Genomic DNA, 20,800 nt, shown 5'->3' with positions numbered 1-20,800 from the left:
AATGGACTTTCTAATGCTGTATCATGTGCAGAATGAGAGGGGAAGGCTAGGTACCTACATTAGTAGGAGCAAAAACCATCTATTGTGAATAAATGGACCACATACCACACAGAGCAGCAGTTGGGAGAAGAAAAGCTTTACTGGGAGAAAATACAACAAATTCCAGAGTGCATGGTTTTTAGCCCACCCTATCACCCCACCAGCAATAGGAACACAGACCACTCGATCACCACACATTCCCTACCTCAGGGAGTAAGTACAGCAGCCAACATCTGGTCTGAGAGCTGCTGGGAAAAGGGGCAGGAGGAAGAAGTATCTGGGAATACCATTCTCTCACTCTTTTCCCCTCCTTCCTGGCCTGATTTAGTAGAATCTGACTGTCCCAGGATACAGAATTCTTGATTGGATCTTGTGGAAACTGGGGGCAAAAAAATAGCAGCAAAAGCACTTAAGGGCAAGAATTCAGCTGGGACTTTCAGACTCAGTGACCAGTGATAAGACAAGTGCCCAAGCTCCAGCCACTGTAATCAGTCCTTAGATTAATGACTTATTCCTCAATCCTAAAATATCAAGAGGTGGACAAGGTTTAAGTCAAACCCAGGAAGTCTTTCCCTTCACTCTTCTATAAAGAAGGGAACTGGCATGAAGTTGGATGGCTTAAAGATCAAGCAGCTAAAGGTAAGAGAGACAGAGTGAGAGTGTGTATGTATATGTGTGTGGTGTGTGTGTACATGTCTTCTGTCACAAAGTACCACAATAGTCTGCAGTGGTGGTACCACCCTAAAGTAGTTAAGTTTTAAAGACAGGCCAGCCTCTGGTTAGGACAGCCATCCTTGGAACCCCCTACAAGACTTAAGGAGAGGTAGGAGATCTGAGGCAGAGCTGAGAGGAATTTCCTGTTTTTCCCAACCCCTACACCAAAGCAGGGAACCAGGAAGGGCAGAAATGAGGATCCTTCCATTCTCGAGCCTCCTAAAACCTAAAGGGTAAGTCCCAATCTCTAGTGACCATACATAAAGGTAAACTGACCCCAGGTGTCACCTCCACACCATTACTCTTGTTCACTCTTAAGTCCCTTTATTGCATTCATAAAGAATATATAGGTAAACTTTGACAATAATTTTACCTTGATACATCCAAGTTTGACTTGCTTTTTAATATATTTATAGATATAAAATTAGGCCTCTAACAGTGATAGGGACAGGGAGATTGCTGCCACCAAACAATGTTTTTTAAAAAAATAACAGAAGAGGTAATAGCCTTCCTATTCTTCCTTCACTTCTGCCCCTCCTCCCACCTCTTCCCAACCTCCCTCACCTGACCTATTTAGGGGGTGATGGGATGAAGAAAAGAGAGTGAAGGATATGTAATCAAGTGCAAAACACTGTGATAAGTATAGAGAATGAATAAGGTGGAAAGGAAAGTGAAGAGTGTGGGATGGTTAGGGGCTTTAAGGACTTCCCAGGAAAATAGGATTCTGGGATGGGGTTGCTGAGGAGGGGAAAAACCAACTGTCATATACTTTTAAAAAACAAAGGAAGAAAAGGTCAAAAACCTAAACCAAAGAGAGAGTGGCACTCCTACCCTCCACTCTGGCCCCTTGGTACTGAATAGCCAGTTGTTCCTCCCACCCCCACCCTGCCCAAGAAACAAGGGAGATTAAAGAAAAAGAAACCCCATTCCCTATCCCAAACAAGTTAACAAAATAGGCTTCCCTCTCCTCTCAAAAAGAGGCTTTGGGGAGAGGCCATTTCTGCTGAGTCCTATGCACCTCTCCATGGAGCCCCATTCCAGGGCTCAACTCCCATTCCTAGGTACTCTTTGTTGGTTCACTCCTCTGGTTTGTCCTTCTCCTGGGATGTCTTTCTTTTATCTAAAGCAAAAAGTCCAAAGTGCATTTCTGCTGAATGTAGGGCCTGGGACAGGAAAGGGTTACCCAGGCAGGATCAGGTTGGCAGCCCCAGCCTGCCCCACCTAGGTATGAGGCCTCAAGATGGCATGCACTGCACCCGGTCAGGGCCCTCTTCCTCGTCCGATGTGTCTGAGGAGCTGGGAGACTCATCAGAGTCCGCGTCTGTGGCCCCAACCCCAGGTTCTCGCCAGCGCTGTGGATGGGAAAGGCTTGTTAGTAACTTCCCTGGATGGAACAAGGACAAGCCTGTTAGGTCTTAGCTAGAATTTAGATGCTTTAGGCCAGAGATCAGCAGAATTTTTCTTAAAAGGCCAGATAGTAAATACTTTAGACTTGTGGTCTATATGGTCTTTATTGCAACTATTCAACTCATTGTAGCGTGAAGGCAGCCACAGACAATAAACAGAATGGGTGTGGCTGCAAGCCAATGAAACTTTATTTACAAAAACCAGCAGCAGGCCAACTGCCAGTTTGCCAACCCCTGAACTAGGCCTCTTTTGGCATAAGAGGAAAATAGAAGGGTCACACTGAGACTTGTTATTTCTCCTCAATTCCCTCCTCCACCCTCCAGCTTTTGCCTTTATGAAGATAGCATTACACATGGACGGCAATGGACAAAAGTAGATACCACCCTTTTCTGCTGATGTCTCTTCCAAGGCTATATCAGGGATCTGATGGGGATAGAGGACAATGGATAGGAAATCCAACCAAGATCACCTGATTACTCCTTAAAGTCACTACTCTGGAACTTTTTAGCCCTCTTAAAAGGGTCACTCCCTTGGGAACTCATTTCCAACCCTAGCTTACCCGGTGATGGCGTCTCTGTCTCAGGTGATGCATAAGGAACCACAGCATGTGACTATCAAACAGGTCAGTGTGGTGCAAGCTATCTTCATCCCGCTCCCGCTTGTTCTTCTTAATCACCTGGAACCCAAAAAGGTTGTGAAGAGGGGGCAGCAATGAAGAGGAACCTGGGACCTGATCAAGAAGGCTGATCTCCTATTCCAATAAAAGCTTCCCTTAAGTTGAAGTGGAGCTACATTAGATTAGGAAACGATGCCCTAGGTTCAGCTGCTGCAAAGGTGGCAGGCTTTAATACAGAATAATGCTTAAAGATGCTCCTTATCCCCATCCTATTACAAATTAGTGCCACTTCACAGCTGCCCCCTGGAGCAGGACTATTCCTACAGATGAAATTACAGGAATGTGGGGGAGGGTGTTAGAGCAGTGCCTTTAAAGAACTGGGCAGCAAGTTATTCCTCCCTATGACAATAAGAATCAACAGTATGTGGATAAGCAGAAAGAAAATAACTTCTGCAGTCAGCCACTTACATCTTTTAACCCTGTCAGCTCAGTGGAAGCTTCAGCTGTGGGTGCCCAGATCTTCACATCATGGTCTAGGCCACTGGTTGCCAGCACAGGCAGGTGAGGGTGGGGCTCAAGACAGTTTACCTGGTCAGGAAGAAAGGAAAACACAGACTCAGCAGTGTGTGGGAGTAGGGTTTAAAAACCACTACTCACCTTGAGCCAAATAATTGCCCTTGATCAGGGCTGAGGCAGCTGCTGGGGAAGGGAGGCCCACCCATCCTGAGCCTAAGCCAAAGGGCACTGGGGGTAGAGAAACCAGACACAGACTGGGTATAAGACCAGGCACATCAATCATTTCCTATGTATAGGTCAGGGGTGGCTTCATCCCCAGATATGGCCCTAGGGGTGGGTGAGTGGACTGCCCAAGCTTACTGCTGGCTTCGTAAGAAGACAATGAAATCCAGATGACCTCATTCACTCCAGATTCCAAAGCTCCAACTTGCCCAAGGCTGGAAAAAACCATCTCAGTGGCTTTCACCAAGTGGCAAATAAATTTTAAAAAATGAAGAAAGCAGCAGCTGCCAATGAACCCCCAGAGAAGAGTCGGAGAACAACTATATTCATTTGGCACTGTTTACTAGAACTGGAGGAAGGCACAGGCTGAGAAGAAGAGGCTGAGTTGCAGGGAGTGGTGGGAGTGATGGAGGCTCATGTCTGCTTGAGAGAACCTTGCACATCCCAGGGGGAACATCCTACTACCTGCCCTGAGCACAACAGGCTCAGCTATAAGGCAGCACATTAAAATCAAGCAGCTTCTTGGGGCTCCCAAAGCCTCAATCTAAGCCACCCTCTGGGTAAATTCACTGAACAAGGCAAAAGAAATAAACTACAGCAGGCAGGCCTTCTAGCTTAGGCAGCTTCCTTCTGTCTGAAAGGCACCCATGCCCCCTGCTGTCTGACTTGGAAACATGAGCTTCCCTAAGGGAAGGGCAGGGAAGTTCCTACCCCATCCAGAAGAGTTAGTTCCAGATCTAGCTGCTAAAGCATTTTGAGTCTTTTAGTGAAAAGAGGAACACAAAGGAAAGGCACCCTGCCTTGCAGCTGGACCTACAGTCCAAGAAAACAACTTCTTTTAGTTCTCTCTGGACCAACCACCTCCCCTGCCTCACCTGCACAGGCAGAGAACAGCTGAGGAGAAGTCAAGGGCAGGCATGGAAAACAGAGCTGACCTACAGACTTCCCACTTACTTTGACTTCCATCTTACAAATAAACAAATGCTCAGAAAAGACTGAAGCTAAGACTGAGCTTATGAATAAAACAGAAACCCCGTTCTTTATCTCCTCCTCCCATTCCACATATCAGCCTATTGTGAAGTTTATCTTTGGGCTCTTTTAGGCAGTGCAGTTAAACTCCAATGCCTGGAATAGTATCTATCTATAGTAATGGACAACTTACACATACAAACCTGAACTTTTTCCTCTATCTCCTAATAAGCCCTTGTTACAGACCTGTACTCTGAGCTAGCTCTGCTTGAATAAGTCAGCAAAATAAAAAAGCACAGGGGAACAATTCCTTGGAACTTAAGACTAAGGAAAAAGCCAGTGGCAAGAGGAACAAGAGAATAACATACAGTACCTGAATTGGAGCCTGCAGGGGGAGCCGACAGAGAACTTCTGGGCCAGAGTACCTGGTCACTTCACCAGACCTGTCTGAATGCCAGGACTTATCCTGTCAATAATGCCTGAGCAGAGAAAAGAGCTCTGGCCTTAGATGACTGGGCTGGGGGAATGTAGAGAATGGGATCAAGCATCAAAGTGCTCTTGGGAGACTAAGGGGCTGTCCTCTGATACCACCCCCCACCCTTGTCCCTGTGAAGCTGAATGGGAACAAAGAAAAGATCCTCAAATCAGAGTCAGGAGATCTGGGCAAGGTAGAAAATAACTTCTAAGATCTTTGGTTCTAACATTCTACATTACAATTACATTCTACTCTACATTTACAATTTGCATGATATAGAACTGCTGAGTCTACTACATTGAAACTAGTGCCTGGTAACCCCCACTGCTGGAAAATTAGGACCAAAAAACAGAACAGAGGGAGCCAAGTAAAAGACCACATCGATCATTCAGCTTACAGAGACAAGAATATGTAAGGAAATTTGCTTCAGGAGTAGCCTCTATATCTCTTATTCTACTCATTTACTCTTAGGACCACTAAAACTTAGTCCTGGGGCCCACCCATCCCAAGTAGATGCCTTCCTCACCTGGGCAAATGGGTTAATCATCAAACCCTGGCATTGGCTGAGCTAAAAGCAAACTGGCCTGCAGAATGCTTTTGGAGAATGGACAAATGCTGGCCTGGGAGAGGGCATTCAGCCCTGCATCTCTCTGGAACAGAATGCAAGGCAATAGCTTATGTCAAGAAAAAATTCACTGGCCCCTTCTGACTTCCTTTCTCTAAATGCCTATTGCATAATTCCCATTAAGACTCAAGTGTTTTGGGTTTGTTCACTGCAGATGACACAGGGGGACCTATGGAAGAGTTGGAAATGAAGCAGGGAAGAGTGAGACACACCTTGAACTTCTAGACTCCTCTCCATTTGTATTCAAACCATAAAAACCCTAGATCTATGCAGGTCCCAGGTCCCCAAAATTTGGAGGAAACCAGAAGAATATTTGAAATACCCTTTTACCAGGGCAAGAAAAACATAAGGAATGGGGTCCTGATTGCAAAGAACCATTCTAAATTCTAAAACCACTCTCTGAAAAAACCTCATCAAGAGATGGCTAGGCTCTTTGAAGTTCCCCACAGCTAAGAAGGAATAAAAAGGAAGAGAGACTAAGCTGTCTCAGTCATTCCTTAGAGGCCTTGGGTAACCAGACTATTCTGGGCAATCAGTATAATTTAGTCTTCCAAACTGTCTTTTTCCCATCTCCTGTGGTCCAAAAACCTTGTAACAGAAAGCGATTGAACTCTTTCCTAATTCTAGGTCTCAAAAAAAAAAAAAAAAAAAAAAAAAAAAAGATAAGGTTAACCAGATATATCTTAAGAGCTGATCGCTCTTCATTCCCTAACTTGATTCTCACTCTTCCTTTTTGCCCTAACTCCACAGAGGGCTGCAGAACTCAAAGGACAGGCAGACTATGATATGATCATGGGTTATACAGCAAGCAGACTGCTCAGCTACTAAAAAAAAATTGCCACATTTGCTTTCTCCTTATATGTACACATTTATATGTGTTTGTTATCTACTTGAATGTAAACATGACATTTCACCCCTAAATACTTCAACATGTATCTCTTAAGTACAAGAATATTCTCCTAAGTAATCAAATCAATTTAATATTGAATACCATGTTATCTAATGTATAAACCATATTCTAATTTTCCCAGCTGTCCAAAAAATGCTCTTTATAGCTTTTATCTGCTGATCTAAGATCCAGCGAAGATCACTACTTAGTTTAGTTTAAAGGGAAGAGACATGGAGAAATCTTTAGCCTTGTGTAGGAGGGTACGCCCTGAACACTAACGCTTTTTCATTTGGAAAAGGTGCATGCCTAGAGATAAGTTACACCACTCAGGACAGGACAGAGGTTCTTCCCTAAGATCCCTTTCTTGTCTCAATAAACTGTGCTTTACAGGGACAGAAGATAGGAACAGGAAGAAAATACTCCATCAAAAACTCAGCACTCCCAGGCTAACTAGTCTTTTATGGCTGGCTGGACCTCTAAAACATGGTATCATGTAGTCACAGTGAGAATTCAGTGTCCCTGCTAAAACCTACCTTAATGACTGGAGAGATTAGGGAGCCAGCCAGCTCAGCACACCATACTCACCACGCCTCCCTTGTCCCCCTCCATGAACTGAATAATCTGGCAGGATGATTTCTCCCAGAGGAAGATGTGCCCACAGTCACTACCGCTCACCACAAACTCACTCTTGGGGCCATAGAAATTGACGCCTTTTACTGAAATGATAAATGAGGGAACAAACCACATGAGGGTTGGCATCAGGCCTACATATATTCATCTCAAAGGGAATTTAGTTATTCACAAACTCTAAATCAGCTGAGGGCCAAAGATTTTCATTTGCTCAAAACACATCAAGAGATTACGCATGTTTAACAGATAGTTATAAGAATCACACCAGTCCCAGAGATGATTTATATTCTCCCAAAGACCTCGTTCCTTAGGGCAGAGGAATCTGCAGTCCTTTAGCAGCAGCCTCATCTCGTAAGTTTATACCCTATCAAGTAACCACAGGCCTCTCTAATCCCTTACCTGTCCCACCCTGAATCGTCCCAGCTCTGCCTACTCTTAGGCAGCACTGTCTTATGGCCTAGGATTATCTTTGGTATGTGGACTTCATTGGTACCTTGTCAATATTTCTGGGGTCATCAGCTGATCTGAGGCTGATGAAGGTATATGCCACAACTGCCTCAAGAAGCAAGTGATCTGTGTTCGCTACCATTAACAGGGCTCCAGTCTCCGGAATCAGTAAAAGAAGCCAAGAGTTCCAATGACTATGGTCAGTACAAAATTGGCCATGAGACTGGCACCCTTCCTTTATCTGCCTGTGTACTGAGATTCAAGAACAGATTTTTCCCTCCCTTCTTACCAGCTCAGGAAAAAAAAAAAAAAAAAAAAAACTAATCTCTAACTGCTATCTCCAAGACAAAATCATGACAGGTATCTGTTAGGAGTGGTAACAATAGAGTAATGATTCCTCAACCTTTCTGGACATTAGAATCATGTGGGTAGTTTTTAAAAATCTCAGTGCTCAAGTTGCAGCCCATCCCTATTAAATCAAAATATATGGGGTTAAGGTCAAACTGTTATTTTTAAAAGAACACCAGGATTGGGATTGGTGGCTCATGCCCAGCACTTTGGGAAGTCGAGGCAGGCGATCACTTGAGCCCAGGAGTTAGAGACCAGCTTAGGCAACATGGTGAAACCCCATCTCCACAAAAAATACAAAAATTAGCCAGGTGTAGAGGCATGCACCTGTAGTCCCAGCTACTCAAGAGGCTGAAGTGGGAAGATCACCTGAGCCCGGGAGGTTGGGGCTGCAGTGCCTGGGAGGTTGGGGCTGCAGTGAGCCATAATTGCACCACTGCACTCCAGCCTGGACAACAGAGTGAGATCCTGTCTCATAAACACAAAACAAAACAAAAAACATCAGATGATTTCAATGTGCCCCAAAGTTTGGGAACCACAGACATGGAACAAAACAGGCCAGTCTTGGGCTAGTTACTACTACCATTCCTCCTCTTCTGCCTCATCTAAAAGAATCATTTACTCTTCCCTCCTAGAGGTATAAGGTCACTTCCTATTTTAAGCAATTCAAGACCACTGACTAAAGAGGGCTTTCCCTGACTCCCTAACAAGGCATCTGTGCTTATTTTGAAGTTGCCTGAAATCTTAAAAACCATTAGTGTAGTCTCCTTATGTCCAAACCAATTAGAAGCAACATTATTGGAGTGGCAAGAGATGCTCTTGAGCGCTTTCTCCTCTAGCATAGCAGAGAAAACATGAAAACTCCAACCCAATTCAGGGTAACCCCTCAGTGCCCATGGCAACACAGGCAGGTAGTTTCTATTTGTATAACCTGAGTAAGACACTGTGGACCTCCAAAGCCAACAGGCTTGGGCCAAAGAAACCTAGGAAGACAGTCTCACCTGTGGCATTATTTCTGTGGCCCTTGTATCTCTTAACATACTGGGCCCCATCACTGTGAGAGGAGTTGAAGAGGTAAATGTCTTCATCATTGTAACTGGCCAGGAGCTCTGCCAACAACAAGAACATAGCAGTGAAGGCAAAGGCTGAAAAAAGCAGGGACCAGGAGTTGGGGGTTGGGGTGGGGCTTCTTGCCAGTAGTGCCCCCTCCAAATACCCAGGTGTAGCACCCATCTTATTTGGAACGCCAGGCAAGTCCGACTGTACAGGGTAGACTAAGAACACACTGCCAACCCAGGGGCAGCAGAATGCTCAAAAAGGTCATACCCATTAACTCAGGAATGAGTCAAAGGCATAAGAATCTGCTCAGGCAAGCAACCTGGGCTTCAGGACAGGCCCTGCCAAATATCATCTGCAGCATTCTGCAAATGGTACCTGGCATCTCCAAGGGTCATCTACTATATCCTCCCGCTATGTGCTCACCATCAGCAGTTACTCCCCAGCTGCTCTACTTGGAGCTATAGCACAGTGGTGAGCACTGGAGGGCACATGCCTCACTGGCTCAGCAGCTCCCTAGACAGAGGGGGCATGCCAGCCTAGGAGCTGGGCCCTGCTCACGTACCTGTGCCGTCGTGGCTGTACACAAGACAGGTGATGTTTGCTTTGGACTCACTGTTCACCTGCAATAAGGAGCAGATACTGACTGATGCCCCACCCCCCCATTTGTTACACCATCTTCAGGAAACAGCTTTTCCTTCAAACTCCCCTATATCTTCTCCCAGAGATTTGAGAAAGACAGACAGAGACAAGAGTACAACTGATGAAACATGACCACCTCAGGGGGTAGCATCTTGGGGCTTTCTTTTGGTTGTCATCCATGTGCTAGCCATTTTATGTACACTGTCTCATTAGGCCTCACCATCAAGGTGCAAGGCAGTTATTTTTATTTCTATTTTGTCGATTAAAAAACTGAGGCTATCAGAAGTGAAGTGACTGCCAAGATCACAAAGCTGGTAAGTGGTAAAGCCAGGATTCAAATCCAGATGACTGACTTGAAAGTCCAAGCTCTTCCCACCATACCAACAAGTTCAGGTGCAGCCTTGGGGTTGAGTCAGGGAAGCCTGGAGCAACTGGCCCTTCATGAATCTTACCAGGTGATGAGGACAGAACTTCTTGAGTACTCCATTGTTCTCATTCTCATCAATTTTCCTCTGGTCATAAATCCTACAGTTGGAAAGGCAATGAAAATGTAAAAATGTACAAACGAATCCCTTGAAGAGCTGCAATTTGATGTAGTGGCGGGAAACTGCCAGCTGGATGCAGATAACATTTTCCAAACCAAGCTTCTGGTTTGTGCTCTTCCTTAAAGGGCATCCCTTTTCCAATCCATTTCCAAACCCTAAATCTTTTTTTTGTTTGTTTGAGACGGGGTCCTGCTCTGTCACCCAGGCTGTAGTGCAGTGGCATGACCCGGGCTTACTGCAACCTCTGCCTCATGGGTTCAAGCGATTCTCTTGCCTCAGCCTCCTAAGTAGCTTGGACTATGGGCACACACCACCACACCCGGCTAATTTTTGTATTTTTAGTAGAGACAGAGTTTCATCATGTTGGCCAGGCAAACCCTAAATCCTTCATCCACATACTTCCCATTTTAAGTGGCAATCCTCAATTCTGTCAGTTTGAAGTGGTTTATCTCTCTCCTCAAGTTTTATATCACATACTGCTAATTTTCACTGAAACAACATTAGTATGGAGCTTTTTACATGTACGTTACCTACCGAAAAAGGTTACTTATGGGCAGAAACCATGCTTAATGTTAAGTCAATGGGTCTGTAATCCCTCCTTGAAACTTTATTTGGCCTGTTCTCCCTCTCATACCCCACAATAATTATTAAAAACTACCACCCATATCCTCAAGACTCCCTCTCCTTTCCTCATTCTTATCAAGCACACTACACCTTCACCTTCCTTCCTCTGTCTAATCCAAGCTTTAAACTCAAATATTTAGGACACACATATTATGCGTCAAATATTATGCTAGGTGCTAGAAATACAGTGAGGAACAAGACAGATCCAGTATCTGTCCTCACCCAGTCTCTTCCAATCTCAGAGCCAATCTCTTGAAAAATGCTCTTCATTTCATCCTTCCAGGGACCTTGTTGATGATTATCTAATTTCTCAACCTCTTCCTCATCGCCAGCTGGCCACTTTCTAAAAATCCTTCTGCTGACTGTCCTTTCCTACTATTGCTTTTTTTCTCCTTCCCCTTACAGTTACACTACTGAAAAGAACAATCAACATTCAATATTTCCACTTCCTTACTTCCTATTCACTTCTCAGTCCATCCTAATCTGGTTTTGGTCCTCAACTCACCACTGAGACTTCTCTGGCTGAAGTCATCAGTTAATTATATCCATTTGTTAAGCAGGTGTAAGTCTAGAGTTCAGAATAACTGTGGTCTGCAGACACAGATGTAAGTCATATATCCGTGTGTAAGGTGGTAGTTAAAGCATTGGAATTAGATCTCCAAGGGAAAACACAGAGGATTTTCCCTTCCCCCTTTAGAATCTCTGGCCTCTTTCAGAATATAATGAAAACTCTAGTCCCTTCTCCACAGAAAAATGCACATAAGCATACTTTCTGGAGGTTCACATAATACTTGTACTTCAAGTTAAAATTCCCTGGTATAGAGTAAGATGAGAGCTGAAAACTGAGCTACTGGAGAACATCAGCATTTAATGGGTGGAGAAAGGAAGACACACCCATGAACAACACTGAGGAGTGGTTGGACATCAAGGAGAGGTGTTTCAGGGAAGGAGTAATAATGTCAAGAGTAGAGAAAAAGACTTGAAAAGTACATTGTTTGCTTTGGCAGTTAGGTTACTGATGACTTAAGCCTTGACGTCCCCAGCTCACATGATCCTCCCGCCTCAACCTCCCATGTAGCTGGGACTACAGGCACACACCACCATGCTGGGCTAATATTTTTATTTTTTGGTGGAGACAGCATCTGCCCAGTTTGGTCTCAAACTCCTGGCCTCAAAAGATTCTCCTGCCTCAGCCTCCCAAAGTGCTGGGATTACAGGTATAAGCCAGTACACCCCAACTAATTGTTTATTAATAACCTACTATATTCTACATATGATGTTAGAACAGAGTTTGGCAAACTTTTTCTTAAAGGACAAGACAGTAAATGTTTTAAGCTGGTAAACTGGCAAACCATCTAATCTCTATTAAAACTGTTGAATTTTGCCATTGTAGCATGAAAGTGGTCATAAACTACATGTAAAGGAAGGCCATGGCTGTGTTCCAATAAAACTTTATTTATAAAAACAAGCACTACAGTTTGTCAAGCCCTGTGATAGACAGTAAGCATAGAAAGATTAATACAAACTTTCCTACTACTTTCTGAACATATGATAGGCCCTTGATAGTTTATATTTTACTTTTAGTTATTTATTTTTTTGAGACAGGGTCTCACTCTGTCATCCAGGATGGAGTGCAGTGGTGTAATCACAGCTCACTGTAGCCTCAAACTCCTGGGCTCAAGAGAGCCTCCTCTGCCTCCCAAGTAGTTGGGACTACAGGAGCATACCACCACACCTGGAGATATTTAATTAATTAAAAAATTAAAATTTTTTCTCAATTTTTTTTTTTTTGGTAGAAACACAGTCTTGTTATATTGCCCAAGTTGGCCTTGAACTCCTGACCTCAAGCTATCCTCCAGCTTTGGCCTTCCAAAGTGCTCTAGTTTTATAGTCATGAGCTACCACACCAAGCCCCTTGATATTTTAAGTCTCGTAAGGAATCGTTTTAGCATCCTCTCCACACCTTTACCACATCTCTTCCCACATGCCTTCAGGTACCCACTAACTTGTTACCCTAAGTCTCTCTTCTGTACCTGCCTTTAATCTAATGTTCTCTCAGTGTTGCTGATGTTGGCTTAAGAACTGGGGAATGAAGAGATGATTTACTGACTGTGCTTCATCAATCAGGGCCTATACCTAACCCTTTAGCAATAAATTTTCATGTCAGCCAAATTTACCACTAAAGGATTCATCTGATATATTCTCTTTTTCTTTACTCCTATAAATTCTTAAAACTAAGCTAAGCAGGAATTAGCTTAGCTTAGCAGGTGTAGTAGGGACTCACACCTATACCTCCTCTACTTACCTACTTTTTTTTTTTTTTTTTTTTGGCCACAGGCCAAAAAGCATGTCTCCCCAGAGCTTCCCTTAAATACTTTTTAATAACCCTAAACTAAAATTCAGTATTAATGATGCAAAAGCCTTATGGATGAGTAAGCTATTTCTCTGTATTCCCTTGAAGTAATTCCTTTAGGCTAGGAGCAAAAGTTAATAATGTTATGATATATAATATTCAGCAAAAATGTTTTCAAATTTATACCAGAAGATGAGCTGTTTGGGTTCTTTCAAAGGAAGAATAAGAAAGGAGAAACCTCAAAACATTCAGTTGGCTGCACAGGAGAGGTGCCAGAGAAGTTGAGTGTAACCTAATGTCAGAGAAGAGCTGGAGTGCTGAAAGGGCTACCTGCTTGTGTAGGATCAGCGTGCCTCAAAATCTTCACATAGCCAGGCGCGGTGGCTTCACAACTGTAATCCCAGCACTTTGAGAAGCCGAGGTGGGTGGATCACTTGAAGACAGTTCGAGACCAGCCTGGCCAACATGGCAAAACCGTATCTCTACTAAAAATACAAAAATTGCCAGGCAAGGTGGCACATGCCTGTAATCCCAGCTACTTGGGAGGCTGAGGCATGAGAATCACTTGAACCCGGGAGGCAGAGATTGCAGTGAGCCGAGATCGAGCCACCACACTCCAGCCTGGGAAACAAAGTGAGATTCTGTCTCAAAAAAAAAAACAAAAATCTTCACATAACTTCTGCCAAGTAAACAGCCAATAGAGGATATTGAGGCTGATAAGTGACAGAAGATTTGAGTATTTCTCCTTGTGTTGAAATGCTAAAACTCTAAGCCTTACTCTAACCCTGGGAAAGTATCAGCTTTGGGTTAAGGCAATACGATATACATATCATATGAATACATATGAATACATACATACATATGAATACAGTTCTCAATACAGCAAACTACTACATTCCCCTCCAAACACCTTGGTCCTAGTGGTGGAATTCGTTAGAGACACAGACTTTTCAAGTAATCTGGAACTCTAACTAGGAACTCTCAACTCGAAATTTCAGTGAATGCTCAACTTGGAGGAGGCAGCAACCGAAAATCTGTACAAACTACAACCCTTTTTGATCAACAGCTTCTTATCTAAAAATAAAAAAAATCGGCCGGGCACGGTGGCTCACGCCTGCAATCCCAGCACTTTGGGAGGCCAAGGCGGGCAGATCACCTGAGGTCAGGAGTTCGAGACCAGCCTGGCTAACATGGTGAAACCTCGGTTCTATTAAAAATACAAAAAATTAGCCAGGCGTGGTGGCGTGCGCCTGTAATCCCAGCTACTCGGGAGGCTGAGGCAGGAGAATCGCTTGAACCCAGGAAGCGGAGGTTGCAGTGAGCCAAGATTGCATCATTGCACTCCAGCATGGGTAATAAGAGCGAAACTCTGTCTAAAAAAAAAAAAAAATCTATGGCTACACATTTAAAGACTGTTGGTGACTAGAGGAAATGAATTTTGAAGGCATGGGAATAGGGTAAGAAGAGAGAAATATGGTTTTGTCCAGGATTCTTGAACAAGGCAAAGTCATCTCATGTATTTTCTAAAAATTTACCCTACTCCCCATGATTCTTACTAATAAAATGAATCTGGAAATACAGCTATAAAATGTGCTCTCATTTCAAAAGAAAGATGATGCTTTTCACTTACCATTAGGAAAGCAAAAAAGTCACTCATTTTTCTAGTGATCTTGTCCCTCTCTCTCCTTTCAAACTGATGAGCCCAAAGAAACACAGTTAAAATAGGCCAACTGGATAGGGATGGATACAGCTTATTACTAAGGGTCAGAGGAAATTAATACATATGAAGACTGAATCCACAGTGTCTGTTTTCCTTAGGTCATGTCTCAAGAGCCAGTGTTAACAAAAGGTGTTCACGGTAACAAAGATATCACTATGGATAAAAAAAAGTGGTAGCTCAGGACAGTGAGAGCCAAAAAACCCTCAGTTCACACACTAAGTGCTCCCAAGTCAAACTATTTCTGAATTGAAAACCAGTATTTAAAATTTCTAGTGCACGTTTATTTATATATGAAAAAGGTAGAAGATTTTTTACTAATATAGTACTTGCTGGTAAACCTAAATTTATGGCTTAGCTGCCATCTGAGGACCTTGGTCAATTCATCTAACTTCTTTTCTTTCCTTTTTTGAGACAGAGTCTCGCTCTGTCATTCAGGCTGGAGTGCAGTGGCACAATCTTGGCTCATTGCAACCTCTGACTCCTGAGCTCAAGTGATCCTCCTGCCTCAGCCTCCTGAGCAGCTGGGACTACAGGCATGTTCCACCATGCCTGGCTAATTTTTGTATTTTTTTTTTTAGACAGAGTTTTGCCATGTTGGCCAGGCTGGTCCCAAACTCCTGTCCTTAGGTGATCCACCCGCCTCACCTCCCAAAGTGCTGAGATTACAGGTGTGAGCCACTGCACCTGACCATCATCTAACTTTTTTAAAACTTGATAATCTCTAAAATATGTAAAGTCACCCCTCAGAGACTGTTACATTAGAGAACAGAACATTTCCAAAGGCATGTAAGATTTTTGGAAAATGGTAAAAAATTCAAGGTAATAGTTAATGGATTCCTAAAAAATTCATAACTCTCCATAAAGGAGCACCTGGTAGCATACAATGCATCAGTCTTATAAACTGTCAAAGACACAAAAGAGCCACAAACTCACCTTACAAACTGATCTCGTCCACCCACTGCAAACTGGTGGGTATTGGCAGGATTCACATAGATCGTATACAGCCCCACTTTCTTCTCTTTCTCTTTTGTCACCACCAGTTTCCTTTAAGAGTAGAAAAGCACAGAAAGTTATATACTCCAAAAGATCCAGATGGTCATGGCAAAGGAGAGCCAAGAGAGTAACACGGCTAATAAGAAACCAAAGAGATTCTCATTTGGAAAGAAAGAAGTGTTGTGTTTTCTCTGTTTGTTTTGTACGTAACAACAGGAAAAAAGCACATACATTTATTATATGGGACTTTGGGGATTGGGGAAAAAAAACATGTAGTGAAGTCACTTTCTAGTGTTCCTTAAGAAGTATAAACTAAAGGTATATGAATGTACCACTCTTCAGGAAGCCTCAGTTTAGCTGGAGTCCAACACAATAACAGCCAGTTATTAATCAGACAAAACTACAGATACCTTCCTACCCTTTATTTATAAATACATCTTCCCTATCACCTGGGAACAAGGAGAGACGTGGAAGAAGAATCCCAGAAACAGTAGGCTAAAAAAGACCTTAAGGTCAGAGACTATTGCTCAGATTCCATTAAAATGTAAGTTATGGCCAGGTATGGTGGCTCACGCCTGTAATCCCTACACTTTGGGAGACTGAGGCGGGTGGGTCACTTGAGGCCAGGAGTTTGAGACCAGCCTGGCCAACATGGCGAGACCCCATCTCTACTGAAAACACAAAAATTAGCCAGGCGTGGTGGCGCATGCCTACAACCTCAGCTACTCAGGACAATCCCAGCTACTCAGGAGGCTGAGGGAGGAGAATCACTTGAGCCTGGTAGGTAGAGGCTGCAGTGAGCAGAGATCATGCCACGGTACTCCAGCCTATGCAACGGAGCAAGACTGTCTCAAAAAAAAAAAAAGTCTCAAAAAAAAAAAGTCATTTAAAACCTAACCCAAACCAACCCAAACCAGGCACTGGCTCATGCCTATAATCCCAGCACTTTGGGAGGAACACTTGAGGCTAGGAGCTCAAGATCACCCTGGGCAACATAGCAAGACCCCATCTCTATAAAAAATTATTATAAAAAGCCGGGTGCAGTGGCTCACGCCTGTAATCCCAGCACTTTGGGAAGCCGAGGCGGGTGGATCACGAGGTCAGGAGTTCAAGACCAGCCTGGACAACATGGTGAAATCCCATCTCTACCAAAAATACAAAAATTAGCCGGGCATGGTGGCATGCACCTGTAATCCCAGCTACTTGGGAGGCTGAGGCAGAAGAACTGCTTGAATCCAAGAGGCAGAGGTTCCAGTGGACCAAGATCGTGCCACTGCACTCCAGCCTGGGTGGCAGAGGGAGACTCTGTCTCAAAAAAAAAAAAAAAAAAAAAAAAAGTGTTATAAAAAATTAGCCAGTGTGGTGGCATGCACCTATAGTCCCAGCTGCTCAGGAGGCTGAGGTGTAAGGATTCCTTGAGTCCAGAAAGTTGAGGCTGCAGTGACCCGTGGTCTTGCCACTGTACTTCTGCTTAGGTGACAAAGTGAGACCCTGTCTCAAAAAGTAAAAAAATAAAAAACCCAGCTTAAAATATGCACACTGAAAACTGATAAATTTTTCACTAAAGAAATCCAGAAGAATCTGTCTAAAACAGCCATAATTTGTTCCAGGTTAAGGGTGGCATGATGAATATTCTTCTCAGATCTAAGCATTCAATTAGTCAAATATGACATAATGAAGGTTGGTAAATTTACAGGAAAGGTAAGACTTCAAGAAACTATAAGAAGAGGCTTGGCTTTAGTTTTTGTTTTTAAGTCTAAGGTTTTATTTATTTCTGATGCTATGGAAACATAAAGAAATATAACCATGACAACAAGTTTCTTTGTAAAGAAATGATTTTAGCATCCTTTCTGCACAGCCAAAGTCACTTCAGCCTAGAACTGTTCTAGGCAAAGTGGAGAGATTTTACTTAATATCTCTGCAGCTTTTCATTAAATGAATACAGAGGACCAGGTGTAGTGGCTCATGACTATAATCCCAGCACTTTGGGAGACTGAGGTGGGAGGATCGTTTGAATCCAGGAGTTCAAGACCAGCCTAGGCAACATAGTGAGCTCCCATCTCTATTTATTTTAAAATTAAAAACAAAACAAAAAAAATACAGAGGGCACTGAAAATGAATGTCATTAGGGGAAACCTCCATCCCCTAATGGTGTCCCCCACACACCTCAAAAACACAAGGCAGGAAACATGTCAAAAGAATAACAGCTTCAGGGACAAAACTAGCTAAGAGACTGCTCTAATATGAGTTTTAGACAGGGAAAGAGAGTAGGAGCTGATGCTGCTCCTTCCCACAGGACCATCTCATTTCCTTAGCAATTTGAAATTTCAGAAGGACGAGGTCAAACAAATACAAAAGTTACCATGTGGAAGCAAAATGAAGAAATTAAGGAATAGATTATGAAGTACTGGCTCCACAGTTATGTAATCCTGACGAAGAGCTCAATCTTTCTATGCCTCAACTTAATCCCATAAAACAAACATTTCTCCCTCCTGATGGGTAAATGCAAAGTACCTTGAACTCTGCAGGGGACATGCAGAGGTGCTATAAAAATGATTATCATGGCAATAGGAGGAAAAAATGTTCACATTAGAGGAAACATTAAACAAATTCACCAAATTTTGCCTTAAAATTAATGAGCAAGTATGTCCCAGCAAAAAGGGAAAAATAATTACAGATGAGACCAAAGGATTTCTTTGAAGAATACCTCAAACTGGCTTCCACTGGCTAAAGGAATATTCCATCCACAGTTTCAAATCAAACTCTTTTCCTAAGATGTTAGTCAATTTCATTAGCTTTCAGAGACTTAGCTATCATCATATATATACAAAAGAAAATCTCCCTTATGCCAACTTCACACAAAAATGCCTCTGACAAGATCATGCCACTGTACTCCAGCCTGAGCGAAAGAGTGAGACTCCACCTCAAAAAAAAAAAAAAAATGCCACTGACATAAGCAGATGTTCAGCTTTTCACCCCATGCCAGCCTGTAACAGTACTTTAACCCTTACAACAAAAACTTTAAAGACTCACTGTCTTTATTACTCAAATCTAGATTTGGGCCTCCTTCTACTCTTCATTTTCTCCTTGTACCCCTCTTTAGAGTCTATCCCACCTATCATTGCTTATGTTCAGATTCATGGTTAACTCTCAGCCAGACTTTCTGCCTATATAATTTCATTCTAAATTCAATAATCTGCCAAAGTCATTCGCTCTATTCATTCCTTGAACCAGATTCAATTCCTGGTGGCCTAACAGTAGTTTCCCTCTGAACCTGATCCACAGGATAAGATCTCATTCTGTTTCACAACTCTTTAACACAGCATATTAAATAAACTTACTATCATTTTTTGCTTTTTTGCTCTTCCTTATGAAAAACTTGCTAATCTTCCATTACCATTACAGAACCCTGGAACTTTAGAACTGGAAATAACAAACATCACATAGTTCAAAAGATTAAATGATTTCCTCAAAGTCAGATAACTACAAAGCTAGTACTAGAAGGCAGAACCCTTGTCATTTAGGCTTGTTCCATTTCCACTATAAATCTCCCAATCTTTGTCCTCTTGAAGGTTATATAAACAAGCAACATATCTTTTCCCCAAGCCTAAAACATTTCTATCTTTTAAGCTGTTGTAGAAATTCTTCTACTATCCAAACAGCTTTTTCTGGACTTAGCTCTCCAAAAATAAGTCTAGTAATAATCAGCCTTCATGTTATATTCCCCAATATAAAATAATTTATATTTTACTTATGACCTATGTAAATCATTGCCATCCCTTACTCAATACTGGTACTGACCTATAAGATCTGTTATAATAATTTTTTTTTTTTTTTGAGACAGTCTTGCTCTGTCAACCAGGCTGGAGTACAGTGGCATGATCTCAGCTCACTGCAACCTCCACCTCCTGGGTTCAAGCGATTCTCCTGTCTCAGCCTCCTGAGTAGCTGGGATTATAGGCATGTGCCACCACACATGGCTAATTTTTGTACTTTCAGTAGAGACGAGGTTTCACCACGTTGGCCAGGCTGGTCTCGAACTCCTGACCTCAAGTGATCCACAAAGTGCTGGGGTTACAGGCATGAGCCACTGCACCCGACCAAGATTTGTTATAATAATCTTTAAGACAAACAAGACAATAAACACTCTAGATATCTATCAATACGGTAAAGGTTAAATAAACTGTGGTACACCAATGCTATGACATTTCTCTCATGGTTAACAACAAGGTAGCTTTTATGGTCCAACACAGAAAAATCTCCCACATTGTAATATGAAAAAAGCAAACTGCAGAAACATACATATATGTTTATATATACATACAAGTATACTTATGGGGAGAAAGGAGAAAGTGTATATATGTATTTAGGTGCAAAATGTATACAAAAGGGACTAAAAAGGTGTTCAAAATTACTTACAATGATTTTTTTTTTTTTTTTTTTGAGATGGAGTTTTGCTCCGTCACTCAGGATGGAGTGCAGTGGCACGATCTCAGCTCACTGCAACCTCCACCTCCCAGGTTCAAGTGATTCTCCTGCCTCAGCCTCCTGAGTAGCTAGGATTACAGGCACACGCCAACATGTCCGGCTAATTTTTGTATTTTTAGTAGAGGTGAGGTTTTGCCATGTTGGCTAGGCTGGTCTCAAACTCCTGACCTCAAGTGATCCATCTGCCTTGGCCTCCCAAAGTGCTGGGATTACAGGCGTGAGCCACTGTGCCCTGCCCACAATGGTTTTCAATAGCTAGAAAAATGGTGGGGGGGACTGAGGGAGCATTTACATTTTGTCTGTATACTTTATTATTTGAATCTCTTAAACAAGAAGTATTTGTTTATTATAAGAGCAATAAAAATGAAAAAAGGAAACTAAAATAATTATTAGCTAAAACTTAATCAATTTCAGCCATGGTGTTAAACATTATGCTGAGGCATCACACACACATACACACACACACATATACATATACATAC

General features: G+C 42.7%; 1 protein-coding gene across 14 annotated transcripts in view; it reads right to left on the bottom strand.

Annotated features, from left to right (window-relative positions):
- Window positions 1-120: 120 nt before the first annotated feature.
- DCAF8 (DDB1 and CUL4 associated factor 8) overlaps window positions 121-20,800 on the bottom strand; it is a 47,043-nt gene continuing 26,363 nt past the window's right edge. For all 14 annotated transcript variants that reach the window (XM_054451115.2, XM_054451133.2, XM_054451107.2 and 11 more), the window contains 8 exons: window positions 15,771-15,881; window positions 10,048-10,120; window positions 9,519-9,576; window positions 8,899-9,006; window positions 7,058-7,188; window positions 3,245-3,364; window positions 2,720-2,836; window positions 121-2,105 (listed from right to left, as the gene is read on the bottom strand). In XM_054451115.2, the coding sequence (XP_054307090.1) occupies window positions 1,989-2,105; window positions 2,720-2,836; window positions 3,245-3,364; window positions 7,058-7,188; window positions 8,899-9,006; window positions 9,519-9,576; window positions 10,048-10,120; window positions 15,771-15,881 (835 nt within the window). In that variant the 3' untranslated portion in view covers window positions 121-1,988. The remainder of the gene's footprint in view (window positions 2,106-2,719; window positions 2,837-3,244; window positions 3,365-7,057; window positions 7,189-8,898; window positions 9,007-9,518; window positions 9,577-10,047; window positions 10,121-15,770; window positions 15,882-20,800) is intronic.

Source organism: Pongo pygmaeus, chromosome 1, assembly GCF_028885625.2.
Source record: "Pongo pygmaeus isolate AG05252 chromosome 1, NHGRI_mPonPyg2-v2.0_pri, whole genome shotgun sequence".
Classification (NCBI taxonomy): domain Eukaryota; kingdom Metazoa; phylum Chordata; class Mammalia; order Primates; family Hominidae; genus Pongo; species Pongo pygmaeus.
Note: the sequence above shows the minus strand (reverse complement) of the source record. Positions and strands in the feature narration are given on the sequence as shown.